The sequence below is a fragment of the Elgaria multicarinata genome, chromosome 9 (assembly GCF_023053635.1).
Source record: "Elgaria multicarinata webbii isolate HBS135686 ecotype San Diego chromosome 9, rElgMul1.1.pri, whole genome shotgun sequence".
NCBI lineage: Eukaryota > Metazoa > Chordata > Lepidosauria > Squamata > Anguidae > Elgaria > Elgaria multicarinata.
Window position 1 is genome coordinate 59,669,465 of NC_086179.1, and position 20,918 is coordinate 59,690,382.

General features: G+C 39.2%; 1 protein-coding gene across 1 annotated transcript in view; it reads left to right on the forward strand.

Moving 5' to 3' along the window:
• Positions 1–12,919, forward strand: part of SLC38A1 (solute carrier family 38 member 1) — a 50,763-nt gene extending 37,844 nt beyond the window's left edge. The window contains exons 9-16 of the mRNA XM_063133970.1: positions 1,618–1,676; positions 1,768–1,884; positions 3,647–3,726; positions 5,964–6,064; positions 8,134–8,252; positions 10,115–10,256; positions 10,359–10,456; positions 11,828–12,919. Of these exons, the coding sequence (XP_062990040.1) occupies positions 1,618–1,676; positions 1,768–1,884; positions 3,647–3,726; positions 5,964–6,064; positions 8,134–8,252; positions 10,115–10,256; positions 10,359–10,456; positions 11,828–11,920 (809 nt within the window). The 3' untranslated portion in view covers positions 11,921–12,919. The remainder of the gene's footprint in view (positions 1–1,617; positions 1,677–1,767; positions 1,885–3,646; positions 3,727–5,963; positions 6,065–8,133; positions 8,253–10,114; positions 10,257–10,358; positions 10,457–11,827) is intronic.
• The last annotated feature ends 7,999 nt before the right edge of the window (positions 12,920–20,918 follow it).

Sequence of the window (20,918 nt, forward strand, 5' to 3'; positions counted from 1 at the left end):
GCTCAGTTCTCACTGTTCATTTAAAAATAGGAGAAAATTGTAACAATGAAAATGCCTTTTGCCATCAAGAACCATCTGCAATTCCATTTTATGTTTTTCCCATCAATGAATAATTTTGGTAAACTCTCATCCTCCAAAGCTTGAATTTTAAGCCACGATTTAAAAATATATACATACACTTTCATAGCTATTAGTGGTACTACTGTTCTAACATAGAGAAGGACAGAACGGTCCTTCAGATATTCCGAATAGATGCCTGAGGCAAAAATATCCAAATGATATCCCCACAGGGATAAAAAAATAGTTATGTAAATAAAGATTTGTTGCCTTTCTACATTAACACCCCCCTGTGCACACGTACACACACACACACACACAAGAAAATCAGAACAAAAAACATTTCTGCTTCGTTTCCAATGATTTTGTGTAGTATTTATGAAAAAGTCATATATATATATATATATATATATATATATATCCTAAAACATGCTCCTGGTATTTGTTCCTGTCATTCATGCTCTAGTTACATCAAGACTAGAATATTTTAATATGCTCTATGTGGGTTGACTTTAGAATTAGTTGAGAGGCTTCAACTGGTGTAGCTGCCCAGTTTCTTGTTGGCACCAAATGACTGGAACATGTGGCACAATTCTGTACCAGCTGCACTTTTAAGTCCAATTCATACCACTGGGCACTACATTTAAAGACTTGAATGGCTTGAGACCAGGGACTTTTCTACACAAGGCATTTATCGTGTGCTTGTCATTCCCTAGTCATGGTTGTTCACGCATTTTTTACACAACATCATGACACCCCCACCCACCCCCACCACAGTTTTGTTTCTGAATCTAACAAGCACTTTTCAGTGAGTTGGGTTTTTTTAGAGCAGGGAAAGTTTTACATTTAATTGTAAAAGCAAAAGAAACCACTTTTTCACATGCATTTGTGCTATTCTGATGCTCTAAAAAAAAAACCTCACTGAAAAGTAGTGCTCAGATCTCAGTTCTGCATGAAACTGAAAGTAGATATAGTAGTTTTACAGTCACGTAGAAAAGCTCTAGGACATTTGAAGATCACCTAGGCCCATGTGTACCTGCCCAGCCATTAAGATGGCCTTTAAGGCCCTGTGCATGGCCCAACTAATAAGGACCATCATGTTGGTGGGCACAAGAGACAGGGCCTTTTTACTGGTGGGCCTATCGCTGTAGAACTTCCCCCTGTGGGTAATTCTTTTAGTCATTTTTGATGGGTGTTTTTAAATTAGTTAAAATGCCTGGTTCACATCTGCTTTTACATGATTAATTTGAAGTTGGCATAGGCATTTAAATGAAATGTTTCCCATTGTTTCTGCTTTTTTATTATTGGTTTTATATGGTACTGCTGAATTGCGGATATTGTTACTAATTTTGTATTTTTGTCTATTTTGTTTTATTATGTTTTGTGTGTGTAATTTTCCTTGAGGGGCTGTATAGCCCTTAAAGGTGGCATATAAATATTTAAAATAATAATAATAAGGTACCAGAACTTAAGTCATAGCAGTAAACTTTAATCCATTAAGTAAATAAATGTGATGACAGAATGAGTAACTGAATATGTTGTCCTTTGAAATTCTCTCAGGGTATCTTGGCTACACTAGTGGATTTTCCTTGACTTGCATGGTATTTTTTCTCATAGTGGTAAGTTTTGTTTGGTGTTTCAACTAGAGCCATTAATTTCTACTTTAAAGCCAGTGATTGAAACATTTTCAATTGTGGCCCTTTATTCCAGGTTGTCTACAAGAAATTTCAACTTTCCTGCTCTCTGCAGGAGACAAATACAACAGTTTCTGCCATTTCAAACTCTAGCGATACGTGTCATGCGAAGTACGTTACCTTTAATTCCAAGGTATGTTATTTTCCACATTTTGTCCCACTTATAAGCAGTTCCAGAGTCTGAAGGAAAACTTACAGTAGGGTGACCACATGAAAAGGAGGATAGGGCTTCTGTATCTTTAACAATTGAATTGGAAAGGGAATTTCAACAGGTGTTATTTATATGCATGCAGCACCTGGTGAAATCCCCTCTTCAGCACAACAGTTCAAGCTGCCAGAGTTCTGCCCTCTTTTGTATCTGGTCACTCTAGTATAGCTCCAGCAGCTTTAACTGTTGTTACGAAGAGGGAATTTCACCAGGTGCTGCATGCATACAAATGACACCTGCTGAAATTCCCTTTTCTATGCAACTGTTAAAAATACAGGAACCCTGTCCTCCTTTTCATATGGTCACCCTACTGTAAGTTTTCAGTTAGAATGAATTACTTTTTGCCTGTATTATGTTTCTAACTTGGAAGTGTTTGAAGAATTTGGAAAATTTTGAAGACTTCACATAGCAGAATGCAAAAAGAAAGAAAAAGATATAGTGAGAGAGTTTAAATATAAATGTGCTGTAAAGACAGAATGGTTAAGGGTAGCCTTTGGGAAAGGTGCGGCAGTAGTGGAGATTTTATTTTAACTTCGTTTTAGGTTTACGTTAAACTTTAGGGACATATAAGTAGGCTAGTGATAGAATTTACTGATTTAAGAGTTTATAGAACTTCCTTCTTTGGAAGTTCTTAAGAAAAGTGTAGTGAGAAATCTTCTGAGGCTTGTTTAGTTATAGTATTTCTTGTCTTTGAAATGGAGGCTAGAACTAGATGGCCCATGGGAACTTTGCTAGCTGCAGTATTCCACAGATAAACATGGAAGTGCAAATCTCCTGAGACCTATCTTCTGTGACTTTATCCAGTTTGCCTTTTTTTCCTTACTAGAATTTTCCTCATTGTGGTATTTGAAGATCCTTGCACATATACTATGGCCTGGTTCAGACAACTCGCGTGTTGTCTGAACCAGGCCAGTAAAAACATACAGTAACATTTTATGAGGCAAGCACATGGGCAGGAGGGAAATAAAACAATAATATGTGGATACGGTAGTTACCTTGAATACTTGGCTGCAATGAATATTTTTGTAGAAAGGCATAACATCTTCTGTGCTGAACTGTTTACAAGACTTGGCCATGAAACTAACTGGGTGTCTTTGGATATCCTTGTATTGAAAAGATGTATTTGAAACTTTGTTGTATGCATATTATTTAACAGATTTTCTCAATTCAGTGAAGCCATCTTTTTTTTCTGGCCGGGCTCCTGTGGTTTAAAAATCTTTGTGCTAGGCAAAACCTCAGTAGGTTGGATCTGAAGATTCCATTCCTCCGATGGAAGTCGTCCTTCAGTGGAAGGATTCCTTGAGTCAGAGTAAGAGAATCTCTGGTTCCAACCAATTATAAGAACATAAGAAGTGCCCTGATGCTGGATCAGACCAAGGGTCCATCTAGTCCAGCACTCTGTTCACACTGTGGCCAACCAGCCATCGGCCAGGAATGAACAAGCAGGACATAGTGCAACAGCACCCTTGCACCCATGTTGCCCAGCACCTGGTGGGTGTTTTCCCCCACATTTTATTGTCATGGTGTTAAAGGCACAGCAATCCTGCCAGAGCAAAAAGGTGGTAACTATAGTTGAAGAGTAGAGAACATTCAAACTCAGGAATTTGAAATGATAAAGATTTCCTAATGACATTGGGGGAAATATTCTCTCTGTTGACTCTCCGTTTTTGTTTTTGATTTTAAACAGACTGTGTATGCTTTACCCACCATTGCATTTGCATTTGTGTGCCATCCCTCGGTCCTGCCAATCTACAGTGAACTGAAAGAGTAAGAGCGTATTCATTGTGTCAATATTAAAGAAAATAATTTTGTCCACAGAACATTAGTACTGATTTCCACACTGCATCCCTATTGCTGCTTTAATTTGAGAAAACAGCAGAATGGATACACACTGTTGTGTAAAACTGTTTATAATCTGCCCAGAGAACAATTGCTATTGGTGGATTAGAAATGTAACAAACAAAATAGATTGGGAGCCTTAGACTGTATAGGATTGCATTGTTAATCTTCCATAGGATTTAGCAGCATTGGAAAATGTCTAATATTTATTTATTATTATTTATTAATTACATTTCTATACCGCCCAATAGCCGGAGCTCTCTGGGCGGTTCACAGAAATTAAAAACTTTCAAAGTATAAAACAACAGTATAAAACCATAATATAAAATACAATATGGTCAACCAAATAAAAACAGCAGCAATGCAAAATTACAAATTTAGAACACCAAGTTAAAATTTATTTATAGACTGTTAAAATGCTGGGAGAATAAAAAGGTCTTCACCTGGTGTCTAAAAGCATATAATGCTTTTAGACAATATCCTTATTGTTTAAGGGCCCCAGCAAGTGCCCTAGAGCTGGCCCAGTGCGTCCGTAATTTCACGCAGGGGTTACATGGTGGATGCCCATAAGCAGCTGCTTAAGTGAGTCACATTAATGATCCATCTAGCTCAGGATTGTTGAACCTCTTTCAGCCCAAGAGTTTAATTCCATTTTGGAGAATTTATTTTATTTATTACATTTTTATACCGCCTAATAGCCAAAGCTCTCTGGGCGGTTCACAAAAATTAAAACCATAATAAAACAACCAACAGGTTAAAAGCACAAATACAAAATACAGTATAAAAAGCACAACCAGGATAAAACCATGCAGCAAAATTGATATAAGATTAAAATACAGAGTTAAAACAGTAAAATTTAAATTTAAGTTAAAATGAAGTGTTAAAATACTGCGAGAATAAAAAGAAGCTCTCCGTGGATGTATTCCAGTGGCGGGCAGCGGCCAAATACCCAAAACACCAGCATGTTTTAGCTTAAAACTTCTGCTGCCAATAACGAAGAGGCATTTCAACGTATTAGAATGGGGAAAGAACCACGCAAAAGCCAAATGATTGGTGATTGGGGAAGGGAGTGGGGCCAAGAGAAGTGGGGCCTTCTGCTGAACCTGGAGGGCCCAATTGAGACCCTGGGCCTGAGGTTCTGCATCCTGATATAGCTGAGCCCTGTCTACAAAGTCTGGCACTTCGCTCCAGCACTCTTGTTTCTAGGGATGCTTGAGGAATTCAGACTTTGCGAATTCTGATGAAACAGTGACCGGATCCACACAGATTGGAACGTGATTATCCTTCGGATTGTGCACTCCTGTGAATTTTGTAGTGCAGTTCTCAGCTCAAATAACTTACCGAAATGTTTTTTAAAATGTGTATTGCAAGATAAAACACATTTAGAAATACATGTTTTGTGAGAAAAGATTGCAAAAAAAAAGTCTTTAAATATTAATTTTCTTGTGGTTTTTTTTTAAAAAACCTCCAAATTAATGCAGAAACAAGATGGAACAGTTTTGAAGGGACACATGTGAAACTGACAGAAACCAAAAATGTATTGATCTGTCCATCCGTAACTACCTAAGGTCCTTAAACTAGGGGTGCAAGTTATTAAATTCAGCACCTTACACAAACAAAGCATATGCTGTACCTTCAAGCCGTCCCCCCTCCTTACTAGTTGGTAGTCACTTATAACTTATGATGGTTACTATTGATTACTTGATACTTGATAAGAGCTGATGTAACAGGAGCAGGAGTAGTCACCACAGACTTCAAAATTGAGGGGTTTGAAACCCCACTTTAATTGGAACACCATTTTTTCCCTGTAACCTCAGAAACCTTGCTGCTATTGCTCTTTCAGTCTTATCCAGATGGAGAAGACAGGCTGAGGCCAGATCTACTCCAAGCAGGATAAAATACTCTGAAAGAGGTTTGAAAATGGTATATGGAATGTGTCTGGGCCCCAACAGTTGTCAGTGCACTTCAATGCCGCTATAAAGTAGTAGTGTAGATCCTGCCTGAGAAGTGGACAATTGTTTGCTCTAAGCCATTCTCCTTCATCACTGCTCCTAGGGATACCAGCAGTCTTTACTTTTACTGATCAGTATGGTTGTGCCAAAGTATATAGTCTGCAGTGTGTACTAAAGTACAAATTATTATTGTTTGGGGGGTTTTTTTTGCAGTCGTTCCCAGAAAAGAATGCAGATGGTTTCAAGGATCTCCTTCTTTACCATGTTCGTCATGTACTTCTTGACCGCTATTTTTGGCTATTTGACATTCTATGGTAGGTAATCATTTATTTATTTATTTTTGCTAATGCATATGAAAGTCGAGGTTGCCTCTTTTCCCTTATTGTATTTTTTCAACTAGATGTTGAAAACAATACAAATGTGTGTAGCCCTTTTCAGGGATTGTAAACTGCCCAGACAGCTTCAGCTATGAGGTGATTACTGGTAGGTAACAGAGTTGAGAAAATATATGTTTGTATTGTTCTGTGCAACTGTAGGCTGACTTTCTCTATAAAAGAAACCCTCCTCAATAGGAAAGCCTTCTGTGCAGGCTCTCTATGGGATTTGGAACACTCATTTTCCACATTGCTGGAGAGCCACCACAGATAGAGGAGGGTCTCATATGCAGGAAGTCACACTTTCCATGAAAAGAGTGACAGAAATGCATGACGAGGGAGCAGTGCTAGCGCTCCTCCTCCTCCTCCTCCTCCTCCTCCTCCTCCTCCTCCTCACAAGTTTGCTCAGCTCAGATTTTTAATGCCTGAATAAAGCTTATGTGGTATAGAGGTACCATTACGTTTATGACATCTTGTGTTTCAGATACATGACTCTTGTTCCCCTATTTTTAACTGGATTGCTTTCATAATAGTTGTAACTGTAGTTATTTTAACCTGTCGGTTAGCGACTCTTGTCTCCTTGTTCTTAATTTGGCTTGCTTTTATAATTACTGTATCTTGCTTTTATAATTACTGTATTTCTAGCTATTTTTAATCTGCTGGTCTATGACAGTAATAAATCTGATTGATTGAAGCTTATGTGTTTTTAAAATGCTACTGCCTGCTTCCTTTTTGTGTGTGTAATATAGTGTGAGGTGCCTCTTCATTTGGATGTTACCTTGCCCAACAGGTAACATCAAGATCAGGTCATCTGACCTATGGTCATTTGAAGATGGCATTTCTCTTACCCTAGAGATTGTACCAGCATTCTCTAGTGCTGTGAAGAATAGAGTGGGGAGGAAGTACACAAACTGGGGCATTGCTCCCACTGACCTCATGCTTACAGGTGTAGAGGTAATGCTTGTGCAGGCTTAGAGGTGATAGCATGCATGGAGCACAGGAGGCCTCACGCAATCTGCTAGGTTCGTGTTGTATCCTAACTACACAACTAACCATAATGGGCAAAGTCTTGATTACTCGCAGAGAGCTTTGCCTCAACAATAATACTTAGAATTTATTCATTCATTCATTTATGTCCTCCTCCCTCCAAACAAAACAGCATCTGAAGTGCTCCTAGAGAAGAATTCCCATTCAGATGCTGTTTGTTTGTTTGTTTATTATTTATATACCGCCCCCATAGCTAGAGCTCTCTGGGCTTGCCATTCTTGTATACTTAAGAAATGTACTTGTTAAAGAGGGGGAAAGTACCCTGAACAGAGCTTTATATCAAGGACAGACGCTCCCGCTTCTTACCATTGAAATGTCATTGTTTAGAATAATCTCATAGGACCTACTAATTGGACATAATCAATGAAAATACATTTTGTGATGTTTTAAATGTGTCATAACCAAATTTAGAATGGTTTCATAGATTTACTTGTAAAACAGCAGAATTTGGGCAGCGTTTGATAGCAATTGGCTGGATTTTACTCGAACTAAGGCAAAAGCTGTGAGTTCAGCCCTTGGTTTGGGGCTTCCTTTCCCCATTCAGGGTCAAAGCAATTGGCAATCTCAACCTATGCTTGACAGAAACTCTGCATGGAAGGACGCTTCCACTGAGTTCGGTTGGCCCCTTGGAAGGGCCCCTTGTAGGCCCCTTCCAACTCTGCTATTCTATGATTCTATGGGTGGATTCCTGCATTGAGCAGGGGGTTGGACTCAATGGCCTTGTAGGCCCCTTCCAACTCTGCTATTCTATGGACTTACTCCCAAGCAAGTGGGATCACTTGAATTTCAGGGGTCTCTGGCGCATGGTTTAGAATGGCGGGTTTTGACCCAGCTTGTTCCTTCAGCAGCCCTGCTGCCTGCACATGAATCACTTGTTGTTTGCGATGGCTCTTGCGAAGTGGCAGCTTCTGTGAATTAATTGCCTAACTGCTGGAACAGCGCTCTCATTGTCTTCCCTGCAGGAGCTGTGGAGTCAAATCTGCTTCACAAGTACCAGAGTAAAGATGACATCCTTGTCTTAACAGTCCGCGTTGCCGTCATTGTTGCAGTCATACTTACGGTCCCGGTGTTGTTTTTCACTGTGAGTCACTTTCTCCTGTTCATTTGGGAATATATTTCCAATTCCTAGGAGCAAATATCAAATTCTTTACTTGCTTGCTCATTTAGGTCTCATCCTGCTGAAGGTCGACTACAGTTTAGCATCAACCCCATCCTCTAAAACTCCCAAGTAAATGAAAGTGGTACATAAAATATTTTTGTTTAAGCCCCCAAAAATAACAATATTAAGAACTCCAGTAGCAGCTCCTAATTGGTACCTTAATCAAACCCATTCACTTCTAATTCTTTACTTTCTCCTAAAGGAATAGTTCCCTGCTCCAGGCTTAGGGAATTATTGTCTTTTGCTTCTCTTCAAATCTCTTCCTGTCAGCCTACAGCTCACTCTTTGCCCAACTCTTTCCTCCTCAAACCCTATAACAGATATCTGCCTTGTCATTCCCACAAAGAAGCTGTGTTTATAAGATCCTCTTCACTTCTTCAGCTTTATCAGCCCAGGCGCACTATCTAATATATGCGTCTAATCCCCACTTCCATACCACACTTCAGAGAGTGAGTATTGCTCAGCAGGAGTAGAACTCTCAAAGTTGTTTGCAGTTTTTTTCTGCCATATTTATTGTCCTTGCTTCTAGAGGGGCAGCTTCCTGTGCTCCTTCTTAATGCTAAAGAACTGAAACAGGAACACTGTGGTGAGGGGACCCGTTGGAAGAAACAATAGGCCAACATGGGCCTGTTTAGGGTTGGTGATCACCAATGCTGTAGCCAAAAAGGTCAATTTAAGAAGAGCCGCTGAGTACATGGTGTCTCCGGATGAAATGCAGGACTTTGTTCCTGTGAATTCCTAGACCATTGCCTGTCTAGTTGGCACCATTCCATGCCACAGTATGGGCTCAAATGGCTAGCCAATATTTTGGTGCAGGATTTTTTTTTATACTTCCCCATTTGATTCATCATATCAAGTCCAATTTGTGTGAAAGGAAGGATGAATTTCAGCCTTGGCATAAGTGTAATTCATTACGACATTAGAACAAACAGTGTTAACATAAAAAGCCTGCAGCTGAAATAAATAGTATCTGTTGAAAATGCTCTCACTCTCTCACTCTCTCTCTCTCACACACACACACACGCACACACACACTTCTTCCAGAATGACCTTGGATCCAAGCAAATAAAAGTACAATATACCAAACCAAGGAGGAAATTATTAAGGGGTAGTCAACACCAGCCGTTTATTGCAGGACTGTATCATACCTCGTTACTAACAGGGCACATGACACACAGTCTCAGGTCTACCTCTCACTTTTACCAGAATATCCCTGACTGCTTTTGTTACATTTTTTCCTGCTCTCTTGCATCCATTGCGAAGCATGCTTTCAGTGTGCCCCCCCCCTTTTGCGAGGTCATTATTTCCAGGCTCAATGAACAGCCAATTAGCTGTGAGGGGCATGTGCATCGGTATCTGTGTTTTTTACTGCTGAGTTGTTGTTTTTAAAAAATCAAACATCTCTGCACAGGAGCGCATATTCAACAGAGTTCCTCTCCCCCCATGTGTTGCTGTGTGTCTGCACTCCTGCACATCCCTCACAAGTCATTAAAAAATAATAATCCTGTGCCCTGTAACCATCTGCCTCACCCTGCCCACTTGCCCTACCAATACACATGCGGAACCCGTAACAGGGCACACATGCTTCCACAACGGCACTCCTCTAGTTGCGGTACAGATCAGTCACATGTGCCCTGTGAGGGGTGATTGCGGAAACGGGGAACCTTCGGAAGCATGCCTCTTCCATTGTGAAAGGGCTGCAGGTGTAGAGTAGCCCTAAGAAGGATGGTTGCCCCATGCAAATTTTGCCTGACAGGTGTTTTCCTTTTTTTTATCCCCTACAGGTGCGCTCTTCTATATTTGAGCTCGCTAGAAAAACCAAATTCCACTTATGCCGTCACATTGTGGTTACTTTGATCCTTTTGGTGATCATTAACCTGTTAGTCATTTTCATACCTTCCATGAAGGATATTTTTGGAGTTGTAGGTACAGTATTCTTATTATGTTTGATTAAGAAATATATTCTTTGTCTTCTGGCAAGCTTAATATTGTCTATTATAACAAGATTCATTTATTTGATTTTCATAGGGGTAACGTCTGCCAACATGCTGATTTTTATCCTTCCATCATCGCTGTATTTAAAAATCACCCATCAAGATGGATCAAAACTGATGCAAAGGATTTGGGTAAGTTTTATAGATCGGCTTTGTCATAGTAACACTCCCTAAACCAGGTCTAAAATTGCCTACCTCCTAAAGTGTAACAAAAGTAAAATAAAGATTTTCACCCCTGTCAGGACCACAATGTGTGCTCTGATAAACTAACAGAACTTAGGGAGCGCCTCCTTCCCTGCGTTCCAGTCCATTTAAGATCGTCGGAGGGTCATCTGCTGCGACTGCCAAATGTGAGATTGGCAGTCACATGTCAGAGGACCTTTTCCTTTGCCACCCCTCAGCTGTGGAATGACCTGCTGATTGAAATATACCTGAAGACTTCTTTGAATGTCTTTAAGCAGGCATTAAAGATTCTATTATTCCAGAAGGACTTTCATTTTTAGAATCTTATAGCTGAGTGTTATATGTTGTTTTTATGCTGTATGGTTTTATTGATTGTTTTATCTTTTTTAAATTGTTTTTAACGTTTTTATACTACCTATGGTATTTTATTGATTGTTTTTAACTTGTTTGTATGACACCTAGGATATTTTGTAGAGAGGCGGGATATAAATTGAATTAATAATAATGAGAACAACAACAACAAAAGCAACAACTATTACTACATGAATAAGCTTCCCCATTCACTTCATTGGAGGGAGGGGACAGATCAAAACTTTAAGAAGATGCATTGGCATCTTAGAGTCTGTTGCAAGATATCATTGGATCGGGGTATTTGTACTACTGATAAACTAGGTTTGCAGGGGATGCCATGCCACCAGTCATATAGGCCCATTTCTCATCTATGGAGATTGGGCCAATAAACTATAGGAAAATACAGTTGAAGTCTCTACTGCTGTTCACATTGGGTGGGAGAGGCAGTTAAAAGAGCCCTTTAATTGTATTGAAGCTTCTGCAGGAGTAAATCAGTGTGCAGAATCAGCAGCCCTCTTCAGATATTCCAAATTGCGTGATTAACATTGCCTGGAGAGTGTGGAGCACCACTTGCTAGCCCCACCATTTTGTTCTTGATGGCTTTATGCCTTCACATCCACACTTGCAGGGGTGGGGAAGGGATCTGAATGGAGGAACTTACTCTGTCCATGGGAACCCTGATCACACAGGAAGTGGGGCCACTGGGAATGCGGGTTCATTGCCAGCTGGCATCAGCCCTAGGTTACTTGGCTTTCCAATTACTGCTTTGAAACTTAGTTGCCATTTAAAGCTTTAAAATATGATCTGAAACGCAACTTTGCATGAGCAGCTGGCAAAATCGGGAATTTAGTCACACATGTTGGTTTCTCTCTCTCTTTAACACTAAGATATTTCTGCTTAGCTTTAAAGCCTAATCTCTTTATTGAAACAAGTTCTGTTAGTTGAAATACTTTTCCCTTTTGGTTCCAGGCATCACTCTTTCTGGCATTAGGATTATTGTTTTCCCTGGTAAGCATTCCTCTTGTCATCTATGACTGGGTGCATTCTGGAGATAGCCCCTGAAGGACGTTGAGATGTTGCGAAGAATACATTTCCGTTTTGCTACTCACCAAAATTACCATTAGTCCATTTTGTTAAAATGTCCCATTCTTTATGAGTTTCCTACATTAAATCAAAAGAATGAAATACTAGTAGGATGTATTTTCCTGCGAGACACAGTTGTTTCATTGTAATTTTTAATGCTTTTCCCATGTTCCCACAAACTACTGGATCAGTATTCTTTTTTTTTTATGATAGAATCAGTACAGTTTTACATGCACATAGATTTGGTCATTGGTATTCTGTGTGTGGTAATTGACAGTAAAATGACAGGACATACTCTCTATTTAGGTCATCTACTTGCAAAATATATCAATTTATTTTCAACTACGATTAGTTATCCAGCCTCGATCAAATGTAGCTGTCACTCATGGAGATAATTTTGCATCTACCTAAGTGTGCCAGTGTAGCAATGGATAGATAACTTCGTGTTTGGTCACAGATGGAATCTGTAGAGTCTTTGGTATCAGTAAACAAAGCCTGTGCACAATTTAGCCTTAGGAGTTCACCCCTGTTGGGAATTGTCTTCGTACATTCAGTTTTGTTATAACCCATGGCAGTTTCATGTGTATATAAGAAATGACTATGTTCAAATAGATGTTCCCCTAGGGATGTGAAGGCATTGACAAGGTAGACTGCTGGCAATTACAGGATTGTTGGCATCAATTTGGAGCTGCAGAGTTGATGACTTCTTAATGAGCACTCGGTCTGGTAAATTGCTGGAAGGTTATACTGGAAAAGAGAAGGTTTGCTTAGACTGTGGCAGTTTCAAAGTGGGATCCCTCTCTGAATCACAAATGGTTATGAAACTAAATGAGCACAGAGGCAAAAACAGGTCCATTCAGAAGACAAACAGACTGTCATTCTGAAGGCTACATCTGCATCTATCACAAATAGAAACCCTGGCTGCTTTTATTAAATAAAACCTCTGTAAATCAGCGTCAGACCAGTGACTGGATCTCAGTGAAACTGAGCAGTTAAAGCAGGGGTTCAGAACTTCAGGCCCATGGGCCACATCTGGCCCCCTGGATTTCTCCAGAAGGCCCCTCCCCTTCTCCTGGTCCCCTCCCTTTTCTCCTAGCCACTGATCATTTGGTGGTTTCCTGGCTTTTGTGCAGTTTTCCCTCCCCCAATTCTAAAATGTTAAAATGTCTCTTCTAAGGCTTAGTTACTGGTATTAAGTGAAGATATGTGGTAAATTGACCAACTGTATCCACACTCTGTCAGCCTCCATTCTGATGCCAGACCCACTGAAATGCGCTTTACGTGAGACTGCCCTGAAAGACCGTCAAGAAATTTCAACTGGAATAGAATGTTGCTGCTACTGATAGGCACTAGGTAGCATGATCATATTAAGCTGGGCTTAAGATATCAGAATTGATTACTCATTTTTTTCCTGAGCCACTTGAAGGTACTGTTTTTGACCTATAAAGTCCTGCTCCAGGTTCCATTCGTTATCAGGAATGGTTTGGAGGGTGTCACAGCTGGGGAAGGTAGAATTAAACCTTACCTCTCCATGGGCTACAGTCCCAATCCAGATTAAGGGGTCCCAAATTTACTTTTGAGTAAAGAAAAAAATACATTGGAAACTGCACACATTGGGTACATAATGTGTAGTTTGACCACAAGATGCACACAAATATTTTGGCAGCTTGTGAGACACACTCTCTGTCAGGACCAGAAGCAAATACAGTTGAACCTATTTCTAAATTCAGTCAACATTACAATTCTGTGGTCTCTGTTTCTGGTCCTCTCCTTCATTATCGATAGATCAGTATGGAAACTGATAGATCGGTGATACATCAGTCTGTAGTTTTGTTTTGTATTTTGAACTGTTTGCTTTTATTTTCCATGTGGTGTGTACTTCTAGTCACCGCTTTGGAATTCTTTTTATTCTGCTGGTTTCATTTTCATTGCAGTGCCCAGTTTTATTTTATCCATGAGGCTTAAATTTGTATATAAATTTCCCTGGGCAGTTCCACCCTGTTTCCTCATGCATTGAGACAGTATTCCTCGGATGGGGGCCTTCCGGCACCAAAATATAATAAACTGATCTAGAGGTGATGAATGAGATAGTGTCCTCTGTGCCAAAGTGATATTTGTAAATACACATTGTTAATTTTATGAATTGCTGGTTATGAGGATTTCTACTTCTTTTTCATCACAATTACAAAAAAAACTTTTTAAAAAACTAAGAAACAAACAAACAGGAGGCATGGAAGATGTTTAGCTGTTGCCAACAAGGATGTATACTGATTGACCAGTTAAAAGATCAGCTCAAGTTCCAACTCAGTGCCATGCAGGAAAGCACATTTCAGCAAATGTCTGTGATATGATAAGAAAATGTCCAAGCAGCAGACTTCTTTTGGAACCAATGAACAGAAAATTTAAAATGATACATAGTGCAATCTTGTATGTATTTACTCAAAAGTAAGTCCTACTGAGTTAAATGGGTCTTAGTCCCCGGTAAGTGTGTATAGGATTACAGGCTAAGGATACAGCCTGACGGGTCACATGGCCCTCATACCACCTGTAAAGGTGCTCCCAAAATTCAGAGAATAGACACCCGTGTAGTGAAAGGCTCTGTAGTCCATTTTTTAAAAAGGAGGAAGCAGATTACTCTGGGGTTTGTACAAAGCACTTGCACATGCTTTCTGAGTTGTAGCCTGAGTTATTTCAGTGCCTGCTATCAAGTATAGATGCCTATATTTTTTATTATGATCATTATTAATGTCCTGCTGGTATTGTTCCATAATGAGAATTTCTGAATTATTACTATCCATCCTTTGGATCAACAGTATTTGTTTTATCCAGTTCAGGAGCCTATTCTGTGGAATAATTATCCTGATATTCAACCACCTGTACATTTTTAACCAAAACTCAGATGATAAAACTGTACATATTTAATTAGTAAAAATTCATGGATTATTTTATAAATCTTTTGCCTCTTTTTGCAATGCGCTACTTTAGAATGTTTTATTATTTATCACCTCTGCAAAGTGCTTTATAGTTATTATCTTCACAGGCACATTGTGAAGTAGTTCAGTAATAGTCTCATTTTACAGACACAGAACTGAGGCCAAGAGAGAGAATGAATTGTTCATGGTTGAGCAAGGATTTGAACTTAGGTCTCCAGTCAAAGTAGTCCAACATTTTGGCTGTTGGGCCATTTTGAAGAAAATGTAAGTTGTTTCTGTGTTTGGACTGACTTATACTAGATTTTTTTTGTCTTAAGAACAAAGAAAAGATCCTAGTATAAAATGGCCTGGAAAGATAGTATTTTGGGATTCATCATAATATTGTGGTATGCTAGTAGATAAATGACCAAACTCTTAGCTATGGAGCGGAATAACATACAAGATTCAGGAAGGTGACTACTTTAGGGTCATGAAATGGGACTAATTGAAGTATTTTCAGTTAAATGATAGTTGGTACCCCCTATTTTAGGAATCATTACTTTCTACTGTGATATCAGGCAAAGCTTCTACCATACAAAAATAAATTCATTACCTGGGCTAATTTTTAAATTGTAATTTAATTTTTAAATTATAAATTTAACCAAAAAAATTAAAAGATTTTAAAATTACTAATTTTACAATTTTAATTCAAGCTACACAGATTTTAAAGAAAATAAGTTAGAATTCCAGATTTCTGACTTCCTATACCAGCCTCAGCTTTTGTTCAGATGTCATAACAATCCAGGTTTTTTAAAAAAGAAAACCAAAACCCTAGGTGTGCTGGGTCCAACTGTCTGATTACTCTCACTGGGATTTAAAAACCTAGGTACACTGTCCGTGTGTTGTTTAGTCCTCCCATTTGCAGCAGGAGTGGTAGGATGGCAAGAACCAGCATGCTTCATTCCCAACAACCCAGAACTTTAAAAAAATCTGTTTTTTTGTGATGTCTGAATTGGGCCTTAATCTCCTCCTACCATGTCCTTCCATTGTGTCTTTTGATAATGACCAGGAGCAATAATGGCCTGGTTAGCACATAACTCTAAGCCATGGTGTGGTTTGTTGAAATCTGGCTTGTTGTTGCGTTCAAACCCATCCTCACAAACAAACGGTGTTTTTACCCAGCTACAATGTACAAATAGAAGCCATTGGTTTGCTGTTGGTTTATGAAGTCTGGTTTAGTTAAACTATGGCTCATCAAGATGTCCGAAACCAGAACTGTGGGTTGACCCTTGCTTGTTTCTGCTGCTGTCTGTCCTGAAACAGAGGTGCCCAGCAAGAGCAGTCTGAAAATGAACTGCTCTGAGAGGTGACAAAATGAGCAAGAAAGAAGCAAAACCAGAAATAGGGGAACCAACCCATAGCTTGGGAGCTCATCCGCAAGACAACTCATGGCTTAAAGCAACAAACCATTGTTAACATAAACCATGGCTTAGCATTACATGCAGCCATGGCCTCAGATGGCTTTGGAAGGTGGTTGGGAAAATTCAGGGAGGATAAATCTGTCAACAGCTATTGGCTATGAAATGAAATAGAACCACCATTTTCAGAGACAGTGTTCCCATGAGTCCCCCTCTCTGAATACCAATCAGGAAAGGGCAAATGCTGCCTTCATTTCCTGATGTGGGATTAGAGACATCTAGTTGCAACTTGTGGGGAACATGATGTTGGACTGGGTGGACTCTGGGTTGATTCAGCAGGGCTCCTGCATTCTAAGGATTGATGATAAAGGCCTTTGTGCCATTGCTAGAGAGCAGGGGATGGCAACCCACAGGCTGCATGCCTCCCCTGGGCCTTTTGAGTGGCCTTCATTGCTAAATTTGCCAAATAACTCCTCCTTTTTGTGAACTGCCTGGAGAGCTTCGGCTATTGGGCAGTATAAAAATGCAATAAATAAATAAATACCTACCAACCTGTTAGCACATCTGCTGAAGGCAAATCACATTTGCCCAGCACACAAAACACAATACTTTGTCCCTGAGGAAAAAAGAAGGAAAAGGAGAAGGGAAAGGGATAGCAAAGCTACAGATAATATTGCACTACTGCTTGAACTCCAAAATACAATCTGGATGAAATGAAGGCAAGAATCTTTCATATTTCTTTCCTTGGTCCCAGTTCCACAACCTTATTCTGATGTAGTTCATACAAATTCACAATAGAATGTAGTGGCTTAGATGGCTTTTAAAAAGTGGCTCAGATCTCATCTGAACAGGATCTTTCCTTATTCAGAAATGAGGGTTTCTGGGAATGCTCTTTGACATTGGGAAAGTAATTCCTTTAGTTGTATTTTTTTTTAAAAAAACTGAATGTGTCCATTGTTTCTAAGTATAAGGCTTTCTGTTATCAAATGTGAAGATGATAACACTGAATGATTTTGTTAAATACAGGGCTGATGGAACATTGATACTCACATACTGTATATATCCCAGTTTCTGATTTTGTTTTTAACAGCAACAAAAAGAATCTATGCAGTTGTGTTGCATTGTAGGAAATGTTTCATTTGTGTATGTATATATATATATGTATATATATATATTGTAAATAAATAGGATGCTTCTATTTTTGCAGTTGTGTACTCCATAAAATGAAAGTGTTGAGACAGTCTGACCATATGAATAATAAAGTGTTTGTAGCCAAATCTGAATAGTAGCATCAATGCCTTAGTTTTTGACTATATTTGCCCTTTCTCTCTCCCTCCTGTTCCATTCTACCTTGTAACAAAGTTTCCTAAAAACAAACCTTCAGCATATATAATTGTATTGTTTACTGTAGCACATTTCTAAGAGCACAACCCAATGAACTGCCAGAGTTTATTCTTAACTGATATATATTCCTCTGTGTTATCTGGAAGTAAAATATAACCCTCTTGCAATGCCCTTACTGTTCTATGCTGTGATTCAGATGTTCCCATGAACAATAAATGGCCGTACCATATCAGACCATTGGATTAGTACTGTCTCCTCCAAACTGGCAGTAGTTCTCCAAACTCCCAGACTCTGGGAAGGGCCGTAGCTCAGTGGTAGAACACATACTTTGTATGCAGAAGGTCCTATGTTCATCTCCAGGTAGGACTAGAAAAAGTCCCACCTAAAAATCTGGGGAGTCACTGCCAGTCAGTGTCAACAATACTGGGCTTGATGGACCAATGGTCTTACTCAGTAGTAGGTGCTTTCCTCTTCCTATGCTTTAGCTCTGCTACTTGAGATCCTTGAATTGGAGATGCCTCGGATTGAACCTGGAACCTTATGTATATGTTCCACCAGTAAGCTGTGGTGCATTCCCACACCAAACACCTCCACTCTCCATTGGATAGTGTAACTACTGTATGTATAGAGAGGGTGGTTTGGCCCATAGTAGATCTCCAAATCAGTATGCTTAAGAGTAATCCATTCCATTTCAAAACGGCTGGCACAGGAACCCTGAAATGGAGGTTATTCAACAACATGGCCTGAGGTGCTGCATATCTAAGACAATGAAGATGGGAAATAGGTAAATGAAAACGTTCCACTTACATAAGAACAACTTTAAAGTCATGGCATTGCCTTTGGTGGCCAGTAGTGCATTCACAGCAAACAATTTTGAGTGTGTCTAGCACGCAACATTAGTTATTAAACTTCTGGGGCTGTTTCCAGGACACTATTTTGGGGGCAATGAAAAATAAGCTGAGAAAAAGAAATAAGGGGTATTTCTCTCTTGCGGCTTGTGTTAGCAGTCATAGAGATATTATTTTTCCTCTTCCACAGGCAGGGTGTAACAGCTATTCTTTAGTTACAGGAGTTTTGTGCTCCTTTATTGCCAGTATCAAGAAATGCTCCCCATCATAAAAAGGGAGCAGCTGTTGGAGCAGAGGCCTCTGTGAATGTGTTCTACAGCCATCTTGAGCTTTGAATCACAGCCTATAACAAATGTGTAATTTCTGTCAAAAATATTATTGTATATAGGTCCAAAGGAATTTATGCACCATGTGATTTTACTACCAGCGTTGATTGTTTGGTCTGTTTATCAGGACATGACCCAGGCCTTAAGCAGAACTGGACTGGGTTATTTTATTAAAGGATAAACATCTTGTTATGCCTTCAGCACAGAGATGAATCATACCCACTAAATTGGTTCTTTTTAAAAAAAAAAAAAAAATTGGTGAAATTATTTTAATAACTGTGGAGTTGTTGTTATTCATTATTTGAAGTGTGTCCTTCTGTTTTCAAATATACATTTCCCAGGCTTATTTTGGAAAGAATTCGAAAGAACATTGGTTTTAGGCAAGAGCACAAATTTCAGTGGAAAAAAGGTCTGAGCTGTTGCTTTATAAATTACTGCATTATTTCCTCTCTCTGGTGCTGCAGATACCCAAACAGAATGTATTTAAAAAGAAAAATAGTTTTCCCCCCTGTAAGAACTGGATTTACACTGTTTCTATTAAAGCAGATTTCTAACATCCTAAACTATGTTCATGTTTGAGTGATGTCCACTTCTGTGATTAAAAAGAGCTAATAGTACCTTTTTCTTCTTCTCTTTTTCCCTTGCTCTTGCTTATGTGTCAACATTATCTGTGCTATTCATATTTAATGATATTCATGTAAATGATGCTGTATGTAAATAAAATCAATGAATACATTCTGAAATCTCTGTTCTCAATGTGTTTTTTAAACATGAAAAGTACGATCTAAAACAGGTGAACAGGAGTTAGATTGGAATCCACTAGTAAATCTCTGGGTGATTTGAAATAAGAACATAAGAAGAGCCATGCTGGATCAGACCAAGGGTCCATCTAGTCCAGCACTCTGTTCACACAGTGGCCAACCAGCCATTGGCCAGGGACCAACAAGGCAAGACATGCAACAGCACCCTCCCACCCATGTTCCCCAGCAACTGGTGCACACAGGCTGACTGCCTTGAACACTGGAGATAGCACACAATCATCAGGGCTAGTAGCCATCCCCCTTTTAAAGCCATCCAAATTGGTGGCCATCACTACATTTTGAGGTAATGAGTTCCATAATTTAACTATGTGCCGATTAAGGATTTCTGACTCCTAGTTGTTTAACAATGGCAGCTACAAAATTATTGCCCCCTCTCCAAGATTATACTGCTGAAAGGAAGACAGCGAGAGTCACCAGGAGAAAATTGAATGTGGAAAGATTGTGAGCTCAGTTCAGTTTGGGTACTCAAAACAAATTCCTGGAATCGGAATTCTTTAATTCTAAGTATATGCCTTTTATACCAGGTTATGTAGGTCTCAAGATACCAGTAAAAAACAAAGTAGATCTCACACTCAAGGTTCAAGTAAAAAATGGGCTTTTAGTAAAAATCAAAATAGATCACACAAGTGTGAAGCCTTACCACCTCTGATCAAAAATCTATTCCTTTTGGAAAATATTAGTCATTAAGGCAGGTGTCCTAGGATACCCACAAGCTATTTGGTAAAAAAAATCCCAGGTTTTTTAATATATGTACATGGATTTGTATATAACCATAGCAATGAATACATACCACTGCTGATTTATTGTGGTTGTGCTTTTATATTGTATTTTATATCATGTTTTTTATACTGCTTGTTTTATACTTTGAATGGTTTTAATTTTTGTGAACCACCCAGGGAGCTTCGACTATTAGGCAGTATAAAAATGCAATAAATAAATAAGGTGCCTATATATGAAAATACAACTTTCTAACCATGATACATAGCCTTGCCATTTCTCTACACCCCATCACTTTCCTTGCGATTTCTCTCCGTTCCTCATCCCTAACCTTTCTCTCTTCCTAGCCCCTAGCTTTGCTCTTTCTCTCCCACTCCTTTATTGTGCTGTTTCTCTCAACTCCTAGGGCTTCTCTACATTGAGGGGGTAAACCACATCCATACCAGGCTTTCTTTTTCTCATGTCTTTCCATATTCACTATAGGTTTCTTTAGATGGCAGCCACGTGATTTTGAATTGAAAACATCTCCTCTGGACAATGCTATTCTGATAAATGAAACATCACCATCTAATGATGGAATTACAGTGCTGC